At 41.3% G+C, this 17,478-nt stretch overlaps 2 protein-coding genes across 3 annotated transcripts in view; one reads left to right on the top strand and one right to left on the bottom strand.

The window, feature by feature from the left end:
• The first annotated feature begins 51 nt into the window (after positions 1-51).
• Positions 52-8,257, top strand: LOC134629569 (elongation factor 1-alpha 1). The gene is made up of 8 exons (XM_063477017.1): positions 52-172; positions 4,159-4,313; positions 4,492-4,671; positions 5,325-5,621; positions 5,899-6,049; positions 6,287-6,543; positions 6,630-6,864; positions 7,616-8,257. The coding sequence occupies exons 2-8, from the start codon at positions 4,170-4,172 to the stop codon at positions 7,738-7,740; spliced, it is 1,389 nt and encodes a 462-aa protein (XP_063333087.1). The 5' UTR covers positions 52-172; positions 4,159-4,169; the 3' UTR covers positions 7,741-8,257.
• Positions 8,258-13,609: 5,352 nt separating this feature from the next.
• The window catches only part of LOC134629564 (potassium voltage-gated channel subfamily KQT member 5-like), a 123,958-nt gene continuing 120,089 nt past the window's right edge, over positions 13,610-17,478 (bottom strand). For both annotated transcript variants that reach the window (XM_063477009.1, XM_063477010.1), the window contains exons 13-14: positions 15,630-15,756; positions 13,610-14,902 (exon numbers count right to left, since the gene is read on the bottom strand). In XM_063477009.1, the coding sequence (XP_063333079.1) occupies positions 13,652-14,902; positions 15,630-15,756 (1,378 nt within the window). In that variant the 3' untranslated portion in view covers positions 13,610-13,651. The remainder of the gene's footprint in view (positions 14,903-15,629; positions 15,757-17,478) is intronic.

Raw genomic sequence — 17,478 nt, 5'->3', positions numbered from 1 at the left:
CATTTGTTCTGTTGCAACAGAGCGCCATCTAGCGGCTGATTGTTTCACAGAGTGACGCGTGTGACGCCACCTGACACAGCAGCTCTGTGTTTGTGTCGGTGTCGGTGTATCACACCGGGCAGCATCTCCAGTTTCACCGCAGAGGTCCTGTGAGCGCGCCCCGCGGCTGAAGGTAGGCTTTGGGATGTTTTTCAGGGTGTTTTCCAGCGCAAAAAGCTGCGCTCTTTTCCTGCATCCTTCACTAATCCTCCGCAGATGGATGGGGATTTCATGTGTGTTCTGTGTGTGATGGTTGTTATGTAATTGCATCACACTGATAGTGAGGCTTGAATGTTGTTTGGCTTCCATGTCACGGTAATTTGATAAAGGAGAGAGGTGCCAAAAAAGTACAGAGGAGCGTGGGGGGGGCTGGGTAGGCCCGGATGGCGCAGTTTCAGCGCACAGACATTGCTCCCCAACGGCCACACCATCATCTTCATCAGCAACATCGCGCTGCCACAGCTAAATAGTGCTGTGTAATAACTGTGTGACTCCTGGGACATGCGGGCGTCTCTAATGCAGGTCTGCAGCGTCATGACCACCGCCTGCTCGTTGCGGCACTGTCGCACAGAAATGTCCTGCAATGACACGTTTTTACTGCAGATCTGATGAGCTGGATGAGATTTGTAAGATTGGGGGGGCTTCATTTTGAAGTGCACGAGTCTTGAGTTTATGGGCTGCTGTGCTCTGATGTTAGCTCTGTTTACTGTGTATTTTGGCAAATACCAACATTTTCCTTTCATAGCCTGTTAAACGAACAGAACAGTAAATGCAGTATTTTCCCCGCTTACCCATCCCAGACTCATATATATTTAAATAACCACCGGTTTATGCAGTAAAATAAAAGTTTAGGTTCAGTCCAACAGTTTTTTTTTGTTTGTTTTTTTGGGGGGTAGTTTATTTGTTGTCTATTTGACTATAATAACCTTGGTTTAGTCTGCAATCTTCTAATCTGCTGAATTGCGCATGCGCAAGACACTTCCTTAGCTTGTGAGGGACTAGTGCAGGTGTTGCTAATCAGACTTACTGTTAGCTAACTAAATTTTGTTTAGCCTCAGAAAACAAAAGGTAAGGTGATGGTTGGAGCTAGTGTATTATTTTGTTGTATGTATATATTTCTAATTGTTAATTTGCATATGTCTTTGTTCAAATTTCAATGTGAACTTTCAAAATACCAGCGGGAAATCCCGTTAGCTTATTGTTAGCTGATAGGGCGGGTAATTTTGTTATAATACAAGCAAACTAATATGAGCTTTCCTTTTAGCAGGCTTGTTATTATTAAATCAGCTTATTTTATTATGTAATTAACTCGTGCATTCTATATTTATATGCCAGTCTGAGCCTTGGTGTGAAATAGTACAAATGTGTTTTGTTTTTTTTATATAAAACCTAATGTGCTATGCTGTAAATAAACTAGGCTTTTAATACATAAATAAAGGCTTGGAAAGAAAATGTTTTCAAGTTTAACAGGTATAATAAATTAATTATTAAGTCTCCCATATTTATTAAGTACAGTGTAAAAAGTATATAAAATCCCTCTTAGCCAGTTAGTGGGGCGCACCGGTATTTTGTAGGCCACCATTAAATGTGATATTAATGTTAGATCCGTTGTTATTATATATTAATATCACACTAATATTAATATTTAATATTCAAGTACTGTAACAGCCCTAATAGTAGTTTAAACCACTTGGTACGAAAAAGGGACCCAATTGATAAGGTCACATGACAGGAGAAAATGTAAATGAATTGAGAATATTGCCAAAAAAGTGTAATTGTTGAAAAGAAATCTGAACTGAAAGAAAATACCCGGCAATTTGTGCTTTAACAGTTCACTTAAACGACAATTTGGTTCTTACCAGAATTAATTCATTAAGTAGTTAATGAATGAGTCAATTACTTTGCCTTGTTTTAGTGGATGTTTTGTTAAAAATAGTGCCAGGTTATATTTTCTACTTGCTACACAGAAGAAATGGGGAGGAAAAGAATGACAAACGCATAAATAGGTTAGAGAGTCTAGTCTATTTTAAAAATAAAATACTGTGCACATTTCCACTGTTGGTGATTTTTGGGGTTTTCTCTGTATTACTGTAGGGCCTTTTCCTCACAATATGAAGCGCCTTGAGGCTACTTTTGTTGTTTTGGTGCTATATAAATAAAACTGAATTGAAATTGACCCAAATGCTTCACTTTTGAAATACTCCTAGTGTGCAAAGAATGGTGTATATTTGAAGTTAGACTATACAGTACAGTATTTGTGGCCATAGGAGAGCAGGTGAGGTGCATCTTCTTAGTTAAATTAATAAGGAATAATTATGAGAGCATTTCCTGGACATGCCTTCATAGCACCAGGGTAAGGACAGATTAAAGCAGAAGGGCTTGTCGGAGGGGGTAAACCTACATTTGAGAAGCAGTTCTTGTTTATATACAATAAAATCCATAAGTATTTGGACAGTGGCACAGTTTTATAATTTGCCCTCCATACATCAACGCAGTGGTAGTGTGCACTGATCTGGCTTTTTCCAGTTCCAATACAGATGCCCACAGCCAAGGTATCTGCTTAATCCAACACCTGTTTTACATTAATAATCTGTAATCCTCCCTGTGAGTACTCATTTGTTTATATTTGAGATAACATCAGGCTTGATATAAACAGCTTCCATAACTCTGTAAATTAAAAGTAAAAAGTTAATGGATCCAAGAATATAAATTTGTTGTATTTATTAGCGAAGTAATAAATGATAACAAGCTCGGTATGAACACCATCAAATATAAATAATGTGTTGGAGTTATTCAGCCAATTTATTTGCATTAGACTTATTTTGGTTACAGTGAGTCATTAGGCTGCTGCAGGATGATGTCAGGTACAGTCACACTGGTATCTCCTTTTTTCTCCTCACACACACATTATGTGTGTAGTAGGGCTGTTTGATATAGCGATATATATCAGATGATGATATGAAAACATCAATCGTTGCATATTACGCTTTTGTTTGTTTCTTGGTGTTGCAAAATAAACTGTTTATGGCAATATTTTTTCATTGTTTTGATGGTCACTGTAGAATTTCTTAAAGTTCTCTCTTTCTCTTATATCTAATATAACCACACTACGGACGGAGAAGCGACTGTTTTTATGTGTTGACATTAGCAACAACGACGGTAAAACCATTGTGTGGTTCCGTCGTCCGCTTGTTTATTTTCTACATAAACCTTTCACAATAAAGCTGAAGATTCTGTTGAGATTTTTCATAAGAAACTGAATCACGTGAAAGAGTACGCAGAGTGTTTACGGATGAGAAGCAAAAAAGAGCCGTCAGGTGCTAAAAAATAAACCTTAGAATCAAACATTTGAACAGGCTTTTCCCCGCAGCACCCCGTGTAATAAATAGTCACAAAGAAAATGTCTAAAAATGTATAGTTTCATGCATTGGTCAAAACACTTGACTCCAGGTACACGACCAGCTAAAAAAAAAAAACTTCACGCAAATCGAGCTGCCCGAGATTCACAGAATTTACAGAAAATGTAAAATTTTTGTGATATATACCGTTGTCGGGACGATAAATGTCTTATATTGGTATTTGAGATTTTGGTCATATCGCACAGCCCTTGTGTGAAGCTGTCCAAAGAGCTGAAGTGAAAGATTATTTAATCAAGCTGAGGACAACACATTATATTACAAAGCCATTTGGATCCAAATATCAGTTCAGGGTATATCAAGCAATCAAGATGTGACTGAAGTGGAGATTTTGAACTTTTATTCAAGGGGTTTAATGCAAAGTTTGGAATTGCAGCCATGTTTAGATTGTCTGGCCAACTCAGTATTGGTCAGGCTCAAAAAATAAACCTATCCGAGAGAATGGGATCTGTCACCTCCTTTATGAGGCTCAAATATGTTTTAAAGCTCTGCTGATAAATTCATTTTTCTGACACCTGGCTTAAATGAGAGACAATTTTCAGGCTGTTTAATTATTCAGATTTTAATTTCAGTTAAATGTTTGGCTTCCAGAGTTAAAACAAAGAAATCAAGATAAAAATTATAATTGTGTCTTTGCATTACTTTTGCTGTTCCCTTTATGGAGATGACCCAAGTATGTATCAGTTTCTTGTCTTGTTGTCAGAGTGAGCAGTGATGGGGAAGGAGAAGCTCCACATCAACATTGTGGTAATTGGACATGTTGACTCAGGCAAGTCCACCACCACCGGCCACCTGATCTATAAGTGTGGTGGCATTGACAAGAGGACAATTGAAAAGTTTGAGAAGGAAGCTGCAGAGGTATGACTCATGTTGTTCTTACTTCAAAAAAAAGATCATTTTGAAAATTTTCTGCTATTTAACTCCTGTTTCCGGTCCACTTGTCTCCTACTCTGGATAATATTCTCATCTTTTTATTACAAGCCCACAAAAAATATTCGGTCATCAGTCTTATTTATTTACCTTTTACACCTTGTAGATGGGAAAGGGTTCCTTCAAATATGCCTGGGTGCTGGACAAGCTGAAAGCTGAGCGTGAACGTGGCATCACCATCGACATTTCTCTTTGGAAGTTCGAGACCAGCAAGTACTACGTCACCATCATTGATGCTCCAGGGCACAGGGACTTTATCAAGAACATGATCACTGGGACCTCACAGGTACAGTTCAGTGGACTTCTTAAGTGCTCGTGTTAAATGTCATTTATAAGTTTTTCCTCTGCAGATCTTTCAGTGAGAAAAACTCCAACATCTTTGATCTCAGCTGGTGATGACATTCCTTGTTCTTGAGCTCACAGAGAGATCATAGTTTAGTTTAGTTTCACTTTATTTAAGACACACACAGGTCCATAGCAAATAAAATAAATTCAAAAAAACCCAATAGAAAATTTAAAACAAATTCCACAGTGTCACACAATTATATAGAGACTAAAACAACAATTGTTCCATAACTTAACTGAATTTAGTGCAGGGTCAGTCAGAGATACGATTATACTGTTTGTGTAGTCCTTTACCCTACTGTGCAGATTGAGATGATGACCACCATCATCAGCTTCTGTCCTAAATGCTTGGAATGGACTACTCCCAAGGGACGAGATCCTCTCTAGAATCGCAGGTACAAGAAGGGTAATTGAACTGAGTGAGGTGTTTCTCCATTAACCCAAAGGCGAATGGAATCTCAGAAAGATTAAAAAACGTGGGAAAGACTGTAGTTAGTAGCATTAGAATAAGTAGAAGAGTATAACATGAGAGAAATGGTTGATGGAGAAACTTAAGGTGGAAAGACGTTTTCACATCTGTCTCCCTCCCCTCAGGCTGACTGTGCTGTGTTGATTGTGGCGGCGGGCGTGGGCGAATTTGAAGCTGGCATCTCAAAGAACGGGCAGACACGTGAGCACGCCCTCCTCGCCTACACCCTGGGAGTAAAACAGCTCATCGTGGGCATCAACAAGATGGATTCCACTGAGCCCAACTACAGCCAGAAGCGCTATGAGGAGATTGTGAAGGAAGTCAGCACTTACATCAAGAAAATTGGCTACAACCCTGACACCGTGGCTTTCGTGCCCATTTCTGGCTGGAATGGGGACAACATGCTGGAGCCCAGCCCGAACGTGAGTCTGCCATGAGACCAGCTATGACTCTTTGAAGATTTGTCTGAGACTAGCAGGGAGTTAGACATCTATAATAATATAAGGTTTTATAACTATTAAAGAATGAGCTTTTGGGTAAAAATACTCCAACATGCTTACAGGTCTAATGCCTGCTAGTTAGCACCTCATTCTTTCTTCAGCTTTGGCAAATGGCTTCTGGGTGTAAAATTCTTAACATTCACATCTTATCACTCCTTCTTGCTAAGCTGCAGACATGTGTGCTTCTCTCCCTTCACAGATGACCTGGTTCAAGGGCTGGAAGATCAACCGTAAAGATGGAAGCGCCTCAGGCACCACACTCCTCGAGGCTCTGGACGCCATCCAACCTCCAACGCGTCCGACCGATAAGCCCCTCCGCCTGCCTCTGCAGGACGTGTACAAGATTGGAGGTGAGGCTGTAAGAATGAAATGTGTTGTGAAGTTTGGCTGAAGTGTTGGTTGTTCCAGAATATGTATGAAAATAGGAATGAGATCACCTTGTGATTAAAAACAGCTGAGCTGAATGAGGTCTGAAGAAATTCCCTTTGGTTCATTCTGTCCTAAATGCTGAGGCTCAGAAGTATACGGCTTTAATCCATGCAGGTCTTCCACACAGCTGTAAAGTTGTTAACCTTTCTCTCCTCCAGGCATCGGTACTGTACCCGTGGGTCGAGTGGAGACCGGCATCCTAAAACCTGGCATGGTGGTGACCTTTGCCCCCGTCAATGTGACCACTGAGGTGAAATCTGTGGAGATGCACCACGAGGCCCTAACTGAGGCACTGCCCGGTGACAACGTGGGCTTCAACGTTAAGAACGTGTCTGTGAAGGATATTCGCCGTGGCAACGTGGCTGGAGACAGCAGGAACGACCCGCCACAGGAGGCAGCTGGCTTCACTTCTCAGGTGTGCTGTCAGTAGTGTGAAATGCACATCCTTCCTTCTATTCCTCTCCAGGTTTACAAATAATATCTGTGTCTGCTGCCCTGCAGGTAATTATCCTGAACCACCCTGGTCAGATCAGTGCTGGATATGCCCCCGTGCTGGACTGCCACACTGCACACATTGCGTGCAAGTTTGCTGAGCTGAAGGAAAAGATTGACCGTCGCTCTGGTAAGAAGCTCGAGGACAACCCCAAGTCCCTGAAGTCTGGAGATGCCGCCATCGTTGATATGATCCCCGGGAAGCCCATGTGTGTGGAGAGCTTCTCTGAGTACCCGCCGCTCGGTAGGTTTTTTTTTTATCCTGAAACTGGATTTTGTGGATCAGAATTTTAGCTTTATTTGACTGTGAATTATCCAAACTGTAGTCTCACTGACAGTAAGAAATTAGTTTTCAATTCAAACTAAAACCAGATTATTGGCGATGCCTGTAGAACAACATGTACTGAAGGCTTTGTCCCCACTGCAGATGCCTGGGTTCGATTCCAGCTCAGATAATCTCTCTATTCACCCCACAGTTATCTGTCACTGTCTAATAAAGGTGAAAAGAACAGAAATATATCTTAAAATGCCAAATTTATTATTTGCATAAATTCAATGGATATTCTTAACTTGATCATATAGGTGAATATTAAAAAAATAATCATTTTTAATTATTTTTTGGAGAAAAGCAGCACTCTCGATAGCAATCCAGCAGCACAGAAAGAAAGGGTGGGGGCACAGGTGACCATATACCACATGGTCGAAGTGCTGTATCTTCTCTCTCTCCACTTTCTAGTCTGTCTTCACTGCTTTATTTAATCAGTGAACATAAATGGACAGTTATGGACAGCTGAAGTTAAACAATTTTAAAATCATAAAATTTGCCCGTCAGGGAGAACACAAGTCAGAGGATCGTCTGTCATGCGTGACATTTTTCTATCGGACGAATAAAACAATAAAAAAAATGCTAAATATCCCTGGATTCCTGTTAATATACTTAGGTCACCTCCTCTCTGTATGTTAATGCACATTTTTTACCAATAATTCCTCCTCAGGGCGCTTTGCTGTCCGTGACATGCGTCAGACGGTGGCGGTGGGCGTCATCAAAGGCGTGGAAAAGAAAGCCCCCACGAGTGGTAAGATCACCAAATCGGCACAGAAGGCGCAGAAGGCCAAATGAACGTTGTGCTGGGCTGCTGCCCCAAACGCTCACCATGGCCGAAGACACACCCCGCCCCTTCTGCACTCCATAGTCAGCGTCTGGTCTATTATCACAATGCATCGCAAAAGCAGACGAAGGAAAAAAACTAACCAAAACGCTGTTAGTGCTCGTCTTATGTAGGTTTTATTGCAGCAGAACACAATAGGTTTGTGTTACAGTTCTCTGCCTGTTGAAGTTAATGATTCAGCTTCTCGTGGATCTAGACGACAATCGTAGTGACGAGGCAGATGCGTTCTTTTGTCAGCTCTTCGTTCATGTAACGCTCTGTGTTGTAGCTTTAACCAAAAGATAAACTTGTTAGCCTGAGGTAGATTAGCTTCTTGCATGTTTGCACCTTAGAGAAACTCTCCATGCCTCGCACTTTGCTCAACTTAAACTCCCTCCAAGTAGCTCTGATAAATGTTACTGTTAAGTTCACCTTAATCGCTGTTATTTGTGATTCTACGTTCATACAAGTAAAGGTGTTTAAACATTATCTCTCTGCTCCTCATTTCATTCAAATCAAAACCACCAAAAAACATCTGTAGAATTTCCTTTATTGATGAATGAGAATAAAAGTTTGCTTGCATTTACATTACAGGCTTCATAAATCTGAGATTATTACTAGTGTGTAAATATGTGAACATAATTTAAATAAATTAAAATGACACAGACAGAATGGTAACGTCTCAAAGGTCCATTTTTAGCTCCATAGCAAAATCTCTGAATATAAAAACTAAAATGCCTCAAAAAAGGACCTAATGAGAGAAAATAAAGACAGTGCAATCATCTCTGTGTGGAGGAACCTAATGCACCTTTCAGAAACTAAATAAACTCAAAGCTCAATATGTACCATACAAGCAAGGCACCGGTATACTGGATGTACTGCACATTTTGTAGACTTCGTATCAGAGCTGGGCTCCTTTAAACTCAAGTGATGGCATAGCATTCATTATCACTTCTAGATAGGTTTGGATATGGCAGCCTGTTCATGCAAAGGAGATTAAAATCCATTCTTCAAAGCAAACTAAGCTTTCTCAAACTTTTCTGGTTTTTGGTAAGGGGTATCTGCAGAATTTATTCAGGTGCTTTATGTCATGCATCTATAGCTCAATCCATGTTCTACCCTACTATTTAGCCTGTCTGTGTCACACGGGCAGGGACACTCAGACCCACAATCGTAGGTGAGGGTAGGAATGTAGATCGACCAGATCGGCAGTTTTTACCTGTGATAGCCAGAGGTGGACCAATCACCGGGTTCCAAAACTGATCTGCATCTAGCTGTGCTGTAATAGTTTTCCCAAGTACCAGAAAAACCTACTTAACCGTATCAAATGCATCTAATTCTCTAACATGCAACAAGGAGGTTGGACATTGCTTTTCTTGTTTTAATGTCAATACTCAGCGACTATACATTCTGTAGCCAGGAAGCAAAAATAATCCCCACATCACAGAGTATAGAAAAAAAGCAAACATTGACCATGATTTTAAATAAGAGTTTAAAAATCTTCCCTCATGTAAGAACAGGCCGGGAGAAAAGCCAGATACAAGAAAAACTCATACGTCTAAACATTTCCTTCAGTGTTTCTGAACCAAAACAAAGTGCTTTGCCAGGTCACACACCTGTTCTGACATTAAGCAATTCTCTTAAACCAGGTAATGACATTTGAGATGTGCTTCAATCCATGGCTGCGATCGGCTGGGAAACCAACCGGTCGGTGCATAATAGATGTGAAGTTAACAGCCGCTGCTTGTACTTCTGTTGACGTCCTCACTGGCTGCTGGTGGGAATGGGCATTCTTCTCTGTACACGTGTGCATACAGCAAACTTGCATGCATGCCTTTGAAACATGATTTTAAGAGTTCAGGGGTTTTCCGGCCACCCATCAAAGAGACCAACATTTTTTAACATGGGGTTTAATTTATCCAAGGAAATGGCCAGAAATAACAATTTGTGTTGGCTCTCCATGCTTGGTCAACCCCAAAGACTCATTCTGACCAGAAAAATAACTCCCTGAGCCAGTAGCAGGGAACTCAACCTCAAACACAACTGGGCATTTGAAAGAAGGTAACAAATAGATGGTGAGCTATGACCTCGGGCTGAGGATTGGTGGTAGTGTTGACAAAAAGTGATTGTCTGCCAAAAAAATGATTGCCTGTATTTAAACTACTGTAAATCACTTGTTAGCCTATAATATATAAAACATGTAACAAATGTATCCCTCATGAATGATATCAAGTTATTTTGAGCTACAACAGCATTCCTGCCACAAGGTAGAAGCTGCAGAGTTTTGGGCATTTATATATGTAGGGCAGCACTCCACAATCTGGCCAGGACCTTTCTGTGTGGCGTTTGCATTTTCTCCCTGTGTTTGTGTGGGTTCTCAGGCTTCCTCCCACAGTCCACAGACATGCAGTTTGTGGGGTTAGGTTAATTGGTCATTCTAAATTGCCCATAGGTGGGAATGGTTGTCTGTCCCTATACGTTAGCCCTGCGACAGACTGGCGACCTGTCCAGGGCATATCCTGCCTCTCGCCTATGGTAGACGACACAGGCTACAGTCCCACCCCGTAACCCTGGTAAGGATAAGTGGAAGAGAATAGATGCATATATATCCTTTATTTATCCTGTTAACAAATCTCATTGATATCAAAAATGTCTTTAAGAGTGATCTGGTCAAGAGCGCAGCAGTAGTTGAAACAAAGACGATATAAAAGATGTTTTAAGTGACCAAAAAGAACTAGATTGGTTATAATGTAGCTACAAGAACACATGGTCATAAAGACACTTGCAAAACTGGTCATTTTGTTATTTTATGTAAAACTCCTTTTTTAAATCCTGTTCAAGTCTATTAATCAATATAAATAAAGACATTACAAATAAAACACACCATGAAACATCAGGAATCACTTTTTGGCAGACTATCACTTTGTTGTTGTAACGCCAGCTCCCGGGCTGATCCCACAAATAGCAAGGAGAGAGGGCAGGGCATGGAAACAATAATATACAAATATATAGGGCAGGAAACATTTGTAGACCAACGGCTTGAAGAGGGTATTGTGAGGTGTGGTTCCACTCCCCAACTTAAGATAAAATCCACACTTAAATGTACCTGTTGTGTTTGGAAAAAGCCCAAAGTACACAAAAGTTGGGCTTTGGGATAAAACATATCTTTTCTTCCCGCTGAACCTCTGAGTAGCAGCTTATGGTTGTATAAGTTTCAAAATAGCTGATGGTGAAACTGAGGGACACTTAATGCCCATATGTTCACCCTGTAAACCTGCTTTATGTCCTGCACAGTAATAGGGATCACGATTCACAAAATGAACAATATTTTACTTGAAACTAGTGATTTTAACTATGAACTCATCGAGGAAGTGAGCAGCAGGGACATTTCTTTCTCAGTTTATACAACAGGGCTTTCTTTTTGAACCAAGGGAGTGTCCCCCTGCTGGCCATCAGAAAGAATGCAGGTTTAAGGCACTTCTGCATTGACTTTTCAGATCTTGAAGCTACGTCCATCTCTTATATACAGTCAGTGATTGTGGTTGAACAGTCCAAAAATATCATTTTACCGTGATGGAAAAAATAAGGGATAAAGAACAATGGTGCTCAGAGAATCTAACTGTACTTATACTAACATAACAATACTTGATAACATCATTATGCTCCAATACGTCAGTGTATATATTTTTTCTTTTTTGGGGGGACCCTACAAGCACTAACAGGAGCCCATTTGTTAATTTTAATTACTGACACTTGGTTGCATAATCAAATCTCTGAATGCAACTGGCCCCTCCCCTACCTTCCCTGTGTGTTCTTGCACCTTATAAAACAGAGTTCCAAAATTGTGTGGAGGACAACAACCTAAGACCACAAGAAATTTGTTGTTCTTGCTGTAAAGACAGGAAAAAAAACATGCATGAAAACGTAAATCGTATTGCCTGTATTCACATTACACTGGTATATTCCTTTAGAATAGAGTTCTTTTTAAAGGTTTGATTGAAACTAAAATAATTTAAATTCTGTCCTTTGAATGTATTGCTTTAGTTTTATAAAATTTACCCTCTTAACTTCTCATCCCGATTATGGTTAAAGTTGGGTCTTATTTTAGCCACAAGGCCAAATTTCCAGAAACAAAGACGACGTTACATCTCAAATTAAGTCTTGTTCATTTCGGCATTATAGTTTTTCTATAAAAAGATTTTCCATTTTCCAAACAGGTGAAAATGTTCAAAAATGGGTTGGATGCTAAGAAACCAAAACCTAAGATATGTCACCAGTGACCTTGTGAATCTTAAGAGGTTAACGATGATGTGGCTTCTTAAACTGGGAAAGATACAGAAACAAAAATGCATCTGGCAGTAGTGATGTAACATCATTTCAGTGTGGAAACGTCTTGTTTGATGGGAGAGACTAGAGCTGGGCGATATAAGATTTTTTCATATCACGATATGTTTTTTTCATTTCAGGCGATAACGATATATATCACGATATAAGCCAAATAACTATATTTGTAAGATTTAAATGTGCCGTTGCTCACAAGTAAAATGTGAAATAATCAGCAGCTTGTTTTGATTTAAATATTTATTTCCCATAATAAGTTCAACAGGGTAGATGTACTTAAGGAACGTGAGACTTCAGTTTCAGATAAATAAAGGCAAATATTGCAAACTACACAAAAGGCAGCCGCTAAAGCGTTTAAGTTTCAAAATAGAACAAACAAAACAGACTACTAAATTGTCAATTCCACTTAGAAACAAAATTTTAATTCTAAAAATAAATCTTAGTTTGTTTTACAGAAGAACGTCAAAATTGACTAACTTTTGTCAATATCAAATAAACTGAGAACTAAAAGGAAATTCTCAGTCTCTCCTTGTTGTATAGCTTAGCTTTTCAAACAGTTTTAACAGTGACTTTAGTCTGACAAAAGCCGAATGACGAATTAGCGCTTTCAGTCAGAGATTGAGCATGCACCGGTTTATTGTATTTCCAGACTTGCTTTCGGCACGTACAGTGCGCGCTACTCTGTTTTTTGTCAGACTTGAAATAGCCGAAATACCTTCACACTACGGAACTTCTATGGCCCTTCTGTTCGACAAGCTCTCCGGAATTGGAACCATCATTGGTTTTTTCTTCGGTAACCTTCGCTCATGCTCTCGGTTGATTTTTCTCTAGTCGGCAAACTCATTTCCTCCATTACCTGGGCGGCCCGGCTGCAAAAACAAATACACATGTGCGCCTTGGCACTTGTGCTGTACGTAACAAGTCACGTGACGCTGCGGCTGTGATTGGTTCGGCTCTGCGCTACTTAATTTGGATTGGCTGTTCTTTTCTTTTTTTTTTAAAGAGGACGAGAGATGAGGCCTATCGCAATAGTTTAATTTTTCTATCAAGAAAAAGTTATTTCGCAATACATATCGTTATCGTTTTATCGCCCAGCTCTAGGAGAGACAAAATGTGGCTTTTATACACTGAACATGGCCATTCTCAGAGAGGGTTTCAATAAGTGTTAGGAGCCCATGCCCTCGAGTGCAAACTGTACCTTTCAAATCTCTGTACCTCTTTACAATAAGCATGCAGTTCATGCTGTATGTCAAGGTCTCATATCAACCCAAGTTTAACTGCGGAGGTTTTTGGGTGTCTCTGTTGTCGTTTCTCAAGCTCTTATCTCAGATTTGTCAATCACACTTTAAAACAAAACTCATGCAATGATATGTCATATGGTCAGCCTGTATGAAAATACTGTGATTCTTATCAAATGGATCAACATGAATATAAACAGAAGAAGACCCCATGTAATATTCCCACCCACCCACTTCCCTCCAAAAAGGATAAAAACCGTCTTTTGAGGTGAGATTGGTGTGCCTTCCCGACATGTAGCTGGGTCTATTTTAGCCGTACGTGTGGCATGTTCAGCAACTCGTTGCTGCCAGTAGAGGGCAAGGATGCGTGACCGCTGGCCAGACTGCGGTTTGAGCCCTGGGTCCCTGCTCCGGCTCTGCCGCCTGTCCTCAGGAGTTCCGAGGAGTAAGTCGGAGTCTCGGCAGACCCCTGTGACAAGAAGTCAAGTCCCTGCGTCTCAATGTCTCTATCACTGATAAAGAGGTCCTCCTCACCCCACCCACCTCCACTCCTCCTGCCTGTACCACCCCCTCCTCCCCCAGGATCTTGGCTGCAGCTATGGAAGCCAATGGGGGAGTCACTGCTTGTACTGGGGCTTGGAGATGACAGGCTGTGGCCGTGATGGGTGGGGGCTGCTTGCTTCAGATCCTGCACCGACATGGACTTGCCCAATCCTCGGTCCATCTCGTTGGACCCAGAGCAGCAGCCCAGCGCTGGTGGCACCAGGGGCTCCAGCTCCAAGCTCATTTGTCTCCTCCAGGATCCCTCCTCCTTTGTGCTAAGCCTGCTGTTGCTGTTCCCTTGGAGCTGCTGCCCCAATCTGTTGAGCCCCAACCCAAGGCCAAGGTCCTTCCTGACACCGCTGTCCTCCATCTGTGTCCCAAGACCTCCACAAAAGTCCTCTATGTCAGGGGATACTTCTATGGAGGCTGTTCGCACTAAAGTGCCTGGGCCGTGACTTCGGTTAGGAGGGGGTGGAGGTGGAAGCCTCGCCAGAAGAGGAAACCCACCATCTCTTACTCCTCTGTCCCCAGAACTGCTGACACTGTTCGGGGTGAGGATGGGTGGAGAACTCCCCATAGCCTCATCAGTGCCACTTTCAGGTGTGGTGGCCTGAGCCTGGGGATGGTGGTGGTGGCGATGGTGATGATGATGTGGCAGGGGCGATGGGCTGAAAGAGGATGATGCGAGGCCAGAGGGAGGCGTGGAAGAGGGGGCATTGAGATTGAGGTTGAGCTCGTTGGGGGGCCCCAGAATGAGATGGAGTCCTCCCTGCGAAAGATGAGAACTGGTGGAGGAGCGAGTGACGAAGCCGCTGGTGGGCGGCGCTCCACTGCTGCTGACCTGGGTGGAGCAGGACATGTCCTTGCTGAAGACAGAGGAGTGGTAGTCTGAAGTCTGTTCCAGCTCGAAGAGGGGAAGAGAGGAAAGCGTGAGGGCCGAAGACGAGCCTTTACGCAGAACCTGACGATAAATGTCGAGCAGGGAGTCCAGCTTCGACTCAATCGACTGGACCTGTGAGCAGAGAAGAGGAATAAAGGAGTGATCTACCGCCACATCTGGCAGAACGTACAGATGCTCTAAGTGTTGATTTGAATGCTTAAGAATCAGGTCTGGGGGCTCATAGCTACCTCAACAGCATCTTGCTTTCTACCAGATGTTTGTTTTAAGTTTTAGGATTCATATGCATTTGCCAATTTCAACTTGTGCACCTGAAAAAAATCAATTTGCTGTAAAGAGTAAAATGTGATTCAGGGCAGTCTTAATAAGGTTTTGAATTCTACCCACTGTGACAAATACCAAAATAAAATGATCAGTAAGATGTCTTGTAAGCAGTTTGGAGATGAATGTGATTAGCCGAGTTAGTCTAATGTAGCGTAAAAACTGGAAGCGGGACAGAGCCGGCTATTCGTTTCCCTCAGCTTTTCAGTTTTATGCTGATCTTGTTTTGATCCCTGCCTTTTCTCACTCTGAATACCAACAAGTTCATTTCCTGTAACTTTAGGAAACTTAAACGCAGTCGAGATGGATCACATTTTTCTGTATTTAGCTGGTTTGCTGTCGATGGACTGGCACTTACGTAGCGCTGTTCTAATCTTATTGACCAGAAACACTGGGGGCATTTTGGGGTACATAATGAGGACCAGAGGCAGCAAGGATCCAAACACTGAAGCTCCAATTAGCAAAAACCCTGATCCTCTCAACCTCCTGAAATTTTAAGAACAAAACCCAGAGGACGGACCTGTCGCTCCACCTTACAGACGCGACCCAGCATGCTCATGTCCTCCAGTATATCGCCATCAGAAAGCAGCTTGTCTCGAATCTTCTTATCCAGAGGAATTTGGCCCTTCCCAAGGATTTGGTCCACCCTGAAATGCACAGAAATACAAGCAAACACAATAAGATATTAATTTTAAAATATACAAAGGAGGACTACAAAAGGAAGGAAAATTAGAACCGTTTATCTAAAGTAAACTTTTCCCCGAATAAAACAAATCCAAACACGAGAGATTATTCTTCCTCACTGGACTTCACACTTCCAAACATTACCAACCAGATTACATTTTACCAATTAACAATACAACTTTTTATTTCAGACTCTAAACATTAGAGTCTTATATTTTGGTTTACACATGATTATATTTATGTCTAAATGCTAAATCCAGTGAGGCTCTGTGGGATCTGGTTAATAAAGTCTGTTTGTGTTAAAGCTGACAGAGAGCACAGAAAAACTGAGCCAAGATCATGCAATCACGAGTTCACCAAAAGGAAGAAGAAAAAGTCAGGTGTGGACACCCTGTATGTCACCACTAAATCATGCTAGAAGAAAAGGGGATCGAGAACTACACAGGGAAGTTAGATCTGGATTCTAAAACTGTATTTTTACAGGAGGAAGCGAGAAGAGTTATGACACTCGTTCATTGTAAATCAGTCCAATTTCAAATAAGAAATGTAATTCAGGATAAGATGGGCAGGAACCGAATGATTCACGCTCCTCTTGTATATGAAACATGCAGATCAAATGTAGATGATCTGGGGATTGTAATTGTGGACTGGATCCAAATATAGACAAGACCAGCCTCCATGTAACATTTTAAACATTTTACTAAAAAAAACAAAAACATTTTGTGTAAATTTAAGGACTGTTACAGCTTTCTCTATTATAATATTACAGATTTTTTTCATATATTACAGTGAGGTCATGGCAGGTTGAAGTTATTTGTGGCTGGAGCTTGCTGATCTGTGTTAGACTCTACTCGTGACTACGAGATGTGGTTAAAAAAAAGAAGCATGTTGGCAGGCCCTCCACCCTTTGCAAGTCTGATTGGCTCATCTGCAGCAACAGAGTGCACACAGCATCAGCAGGGGGCAGTGTTGCAACAGCAATGACAGGTGAAACCTTCTGGTGTGTGATTGGAGTGTGTGTAAAACATGTTAGCATCACATTGCAAACTCCTTTCCCAGAACAGAAGTCAATTTACTTAAGAGATCTGTTAGTGGCTGGTTAGTAGCAGATTTCATACCCAGGACGTGTTTGTTTGTGGGAGCAGAGTGTGGCTCGAAGCTCAGTTAATTCAGGCTTTAGCTCGTCAACCAGGGGCCTCATTTATCAAATCATCAGAGGAAAAAAGCTCCAAACTTACACGTTTTTAAAACCTGCAGACAACTTGGATTTATCATGCATATAAAGGCACAGCTGTGCACAGCTGTGGTGACAAATCCCAAACTTTCAACCGCTTCTCCTTAAAAGCCTCAGGTGCCACATGTGGAACAAGAAGTGAAGGTAAAGGCAACAAAACAACACTGGCAGCAATGTAAAGGTCCTGATTAACAAAGAGAAGCAAATCTATCAGTTTTATGGAAGACTGGAAGGAGTAGTACTGTACTATGTGTCAACTCAAGCTGATTTAGGCTTCATCTGTCCCCTTCCTGACAAACCTGCCAGTCTCTTAGGACACACACAGCATGCTTCAGGGGCTTACGTCATTGTTAAATGGTAAGCTGAAATACTTTGAGTTTGGGATTTATAGAGCTGTGTTTGTAATTGTTCTTCAATGTGAAAACTGTACACATAAAAATAGTTTAACGTC

Source organism: Pelmatolapia mariae, linkage group LG6 (assembly GCF_036321145.2).
Source record: "Pelmatolapia mariae isolate MD_Pm_ZW linkage group LG6, Pm_UMD_F_2, whole genome shotgun sequence".
Classification (NCBI taxonomy): domain Eukaryota; kingdom Metazoa; phylum Chordata; class Actinopteri; order Cichliformes; family Cichlidae; genus Pelmatolapia; species Pelmatolapia mariae.
The sequence above is the reverse complement of the archived record's forward strand: the minus strand, read 5'-3'. Positions and strand labels throughout refer to the sequence as shown.

Excerpts from the sequence above, each read along its gene's own strand:
- LOC134629569 (XM_063477017.1), top strand. The coding sequence starts at position 4,170 with ATGGGGAAGGAGAAGCTCCACATCAACATTGTGGTAATTGGACATGTT. Across the intron at positions 4,672-5,324 it reads TGATCACTGGGACCTCACAG|GCTGACTGTGCTGTGTTGAT; the intron begins GTACAGTTCAGT and ends CCCTCCCCTCAG. Across the intron at positions 5,622-5,898 it reads TGCTGGAGCCCAGCCCGAAC|ATGACCTGGTTCAAGGGCTG; the intron begins GTGAGTCTGCCA and ends CTCCCTTCACAG.